Below are 5,000 nucleotides of genomic sequence, written 5' to 3'. Positions count from 1 at the left end.
TAATATATGGTCTGGCCCTGTTTGGCCTTCTACAATCAATTAATCTAAAGTAGATGGGTATTACGAAAACATGGTTACCGGAAAGCCTTATTGAGGTCAAGGAAGTTTGATTGAGGTAGCGATGTTACTCTACCATAATACAATCTCTGGAGTGCATTAGGCTGATGTCCAATACAGATCAGTCTCAAATTTGTAGCTACATCTATTAATTACGATATATGCCTTAATACAGGAAGCGTTTGCAAAGTGGATGGCTGTCTGGGTAATGTTTAATAATATCTGAAGATCAACATGCATAGTAGATCTGTTATATCATTCCTGCAGTTGGCTTAATTGAATACCGTTTCTATTGTTGATCTCTCTTGCGTGAAACAAACCTGCGATCGATTTCAACCACTTTTGAGTCTAATTTTTTTTCTTCCAGCTCAGGTCATATTGGAGCAAATATTCACTAATGCGATTTTCAAAACGATATAAAAAACAGTAAACGCATTTGGCTAGAAACTAAGAAGTATGTTTATGTATATAAAATGAGGGAGAATATCGGCGTCGGTTTTTTTTTTTTTTTTTTTTTTTTTTTTTTTTTTTTTTTTTTTTTTTTTTTCATGTAGCACTCATCCAAACACGTAACAAAAATTTCCCGGCATTTTCAACACGACATCTTCATATACAATGAATCTTGTACCGAATAATCGCTTGCTTTTATCGATATCCCCATAAACGTTATTTTTTAAGATGGAGCCATAAGGTAGAAAAAAAGGGTAAAATTATTTTTTACTCATGTTTTTTGAAGAAAGTCATAGACTTTCGTGACCGGAACCTAAAAAAATGAATTATTCTTTTATGAATAAAGGCGAAGAAGAAAATAATGAATGAGGGCTACATGATATTCTGTTTTAAGGGTCAGAATTTTAGAGGACACAGCAGCCACACAAACTTATTTTTTTCAAGCTATTGGACTTCTTAACGTGTAACAGTACACGCCATTATATCAATACGCAACACGAAAAAATGTTTTGCAATACTTATATGCTCATGATTAAATATCGAATTTAAAGGAAATCTTTAAGATCTTACCGTAAGCAGCACTGCAGTTAAGTTGCATTGTTGATGGTTGATGGTGTGAACACGACTTCGAAAAAAAAAGACTGTCATTAGGCGCACATTGGTGCAATACAGTAGAGTGCACTACTTTACTATTTCTATTCTATAAAAGCACTTTGGAAGCTGTGTTGCCATATTTCACTCATAATTAATTTATGAGTCGTTGAGAGCTAATAAAGATAAAGAAATAATGCCTGTTCAGATTTTGAATATTGTGCACATGCGCATTTTGACATTCCTGACTCCCACAACCAAAGTGCCTCTTTAGAATAGTTTCTTTCCTTATGAAATGCAGCGTTATATTACGTCACGTTACTTGGGAAAGATATTTTTTATTAAAAAAGACCTGGAGACTATGCTCTTTTATATATTGTACGGTCAAGTAATATCTTCGTCCATCTATACATTTTTTTTTACTAGTCTTAGTAACATTTATAATGGGTGTTTTCTAGTTCATTTACCACTCACTCCATTTGAAGTAGGCCTACAGCACAGCACTTGAGTTATAACCGGGCGAAATCATGAATAGAAAGCATAATTATGAATGAAAAATAGTTGGGATAATATTAGTTATAAAAACAATAATATGAATATATGAACTAGCGAGTGTTAGAAGAGCAACAAAAATAATTAGTGATAAATCGGAGAGAGAGAGAGAGAGAGAGAGAGAGAGAGAGAGAGAGAGAGAGAGAGAGAGAGGTATGAGTGTGGGCCATTGATGTATGGAGATGTGGCACCAGTGAGGGAGGCCATTTAAAACCTGGTGCATCGCTTATAGGCCCATTTTCACTGCATTGGGTACAATAGAACACTGTCGGTAAAATTACCAAGAGAGAGAGAGAGAGAGAGAGAGAGAGAGAGAGAGAGAGAGAGAGAGAGAGAGAGAGAGAGATAGAGAGAGAGAGAGAGAGTATGGTTAATCCCAAAGACTTCTGAAATATTGTAATAGCTTTGTGTGTCTTGCTTTGTAGTTGCCCCGATCATATTGATAATAAAGATGTACTGACAGTTGAATTACAGCATATGTATTTCTTTTTACGTAGCCTTTACCAATAATTTCAGACATTGCACTAATTCTTACATGACTTGGTTGTATGAACTGTTTCATTATATTGTGGATTAAATTTTCCACCCGAAACTAAGCTTCCGCCAGTATCAAAATGAAGTTTTGAAACTTACAAAATCTCTGGAAACTTTTTGAATCTGTTGTTCAAATCTTGAGAACTTGCTCACTAAAATAATGCTTAGTTCTACTACGTTTATTTAGTGTTGAAGATGGGAAAATTAAGACTAAGCACATCTTGACAAACATATATTAGTTTTTGCAGTTTTACGTATTTCATTGACAGCACTGTAAACCTCCTTGGTATTTTTCAGTCCTATACCAATTAATATCCAATTTTCTTGCATTGTATTAACATTTTTTTTTCTTTTTAAGGCTTGCTGATAGGATTGGCATCTGCCTTTTTGGTGGATGGAACAAAAGAGATGAAAATGCTGAATCTCTCAGAAGATCAGAATTCCAGTTCATCTTCATCCTTCGACCTCAGGTGAGATCATCACTCAAGTTCAACATTTTTTAAACATGAAGAAGAACAGTTTGTTGACCAGTTTCATTAGATGAATTAGATAGACAATATGTACGAAGCTTATTTTAGACATAAATATTAGGAAATTTACGCCTGGCCTTGGGAGTCTGAAATGCAATTATATGCGATAAAGTATTTATTCATTGGGTACACAAAATTTTTTACCTATTGCCTTCTACACCAAACAGTTAAGCTTTGTTGCAAGTTTCAAGACTTCTATATTTCTGGGGTATGAATGAGTGTTAATGAAGTCAAATAAGTTATTGTCAAAAGACTCAAGTACAGTATTTCGTCCGTAAAATGACCAGAGGTAATTATCTTGTATTCTCTGAAAACTAAATATTCGTACAATGATTAGACAGATAATGCAAAATATGAATAAAAAAAAAATGAGATAATCTAAGACACGTGTGGGTACATTATACTTATTATAAATCTATTCAACTCTTGTATTTTCTTATCACCACTAGATTTCTTGAGTAATAACGATCTTTAATTTTCATTTGTTCAGATTTTGTTTATTATTTTTCAGCCAGAAAGATAGGAGCAATTAGATAGAATTGAGCCTTGAAGTGTATGAAAGATGTGATGAACCAAAGAACTGTAAATCCTAAATGTGAATGAAAAGTGAAATAAAAATAGAGTATCTTAGGGATGGAATCTCTAAGTGGGGCGTGGCTCAGATCACGAGCCTAGCAGTGCTATAAACTCATCTATAGATGGCTGAGCTGGAAAAGCAGGAGTGATTTCATTTCAAATGGAAATGAAATTTAACACCAAAGGCTAGGTCACGCATTTCCTTATACGCCTCCGTACGAAGATTTATTAGTAGTTGGCAACATAATACGTCAAACCTAAGGGTATTTTACGTAAATCGTCAATGAAATTGTGTACAATCAGGGCAGTTGGTATGCAAGACCGGAGTAACGACGTTGGTCCAGGGGTTTCAGGAGTCAATAGTCTGGCAGGATAATTTGGAAATTCAAATCATGGTCATGGCTCTTGCCCTCGTATATCAAAACTCCGGACATTTTACCACTGTCCGACCCAACATGGCCTTTAGTCGAGAGCAGCTTTGTTAACCACAGCACACTCGTCCATCAGACGTAAGAGGCTTCCCTCAATTGTAGAAATTTCCCATCAAAGGGGAAATATTATGTTTGTCTGGGCGCATCTGGTACGTGCAGTCCTGCACTGCGGGTTAGCTAGAAGACACGGCAAGGTTGCATGGGGGCATTTCTAGTCCACTGCAGGATAAAGGCCTTAGATATGTTTTTATCCATGTTTGCGGTTTAGCTATTTCATCACCATGCTGGCCATTGCAGATTAGTGATGGCAGAAGACTACTCTGATCACTCATAGCAACCCAACGTGGCATGGATGTCCCTAACTAGTACAACTTTGCTGAGCATATGGCGATACCCAAACCCTTTCACCCCGTTAAGGTATCACCAATCAGGAAGGATATACTAGTCATGGTTACCTATAATGGGTTGCTGTGAGCAATCTGACTAAAGTATCCCACCATCACCAATCTGCAATGGCCAGAGTGGTGATTTAATAGCCAACCCCCAGACATGAAATGACATGTCTTAGGCCTTTGTCCTGCAGTGGCCTAGAAACGGCTGCATTTTTTGCATATGTTTTTATGCGTGTGTTTTTCTGATCTCAGACCCTAATCTTTACTTCACCTGTACCATATTCCTTTGTTAACTTTTACTTACTAAACGAACAGCAATTTCAATAAGTCTATACATCTGAAGAAAGTTAGCAGTCTTATTAGTTTGTTTCCTATTTCTAGTCTCAGTTTGATATTTAAATTCCTCATTTTGCTATCCTCTTTTATTTGACTCCCTCAATGTTCCTTCCAGGTAGATATCACCTTCTGCTCCTTGGGTTAAAAGATCCAATACCTATTGTAAGTGTAATAACCCAAATCCTTTCTAACAGCACAAAGAAAACGGTGATGGTCCACACGATGACACAGTTTTCCACAACCACTGCAGAGGCAATGATGATACCGGACACGATGACACAGTTCCTCAGCTTCCTCCTTTCACAGTCGCCTCCTCATCAGTTATATCTTCTCTACGATGGAGATTACAAAGGTTTGAAATATGTTCATTTCATTTCCTTTCCATAACTGATTTCAAGAAATTTCATGCTACAACATGGAAAACTTATGGAAAATTCTCAAGGGTCTTAATAATAATTTGTTGATGCGGGTTTAGCATTCTGCCTTTTTCTTGAAGTTTTGAGAGTGGTCAAGTTCCATTTTCCTTCACTTATTTTATATGGCATTAGAAT

The 5,000-nt window shown here is 36.2% G+C and overlaps 1 protein-coding gene across 1 annotated transcript in view; it reads left to right on the top strand.

The window, feature by feature from the left end:
* Positions 1-4,651: 4,651 nt before the first annotated feature.
* Positions 4,652-5,000, top strand: part of LOC137640656 (glutamate receptor ionotropic, delta-1-like) — a 16,842-nt gene continuing 16,493 nt past the window's right edge. Inside the window, exon 1 of the mRNA XM_068373156.1 lies at positions 4,652-4,801. Coding sequence (XP_068229257.1) covers positions 4,660-4,801 — 142 coding nt within the window. The 5' untranslated portion in view covers positions 4,652-4,659. The remainder of the gene's footprint in view (positions 4,802-5,000) is intronic.

The sequence above is a fragment of the Palaemon carinicauda genome, chromosome 5, assembly GCF_036898095.1.
Source record: "Palaemon carinicauda isolate YSFRI2023 chromosome 5, ASM3689809v2, whole genome shotgun sequence".
NCBI lineage: Eukaryota > Metazoa > Arthropoda > Malacostraca > Decapoda > Palaemonidae > Palaemon > Palaemon carinicauda.
This window is presented reverse-complemented; position numbering and strand designations above follow the sequence as displayed.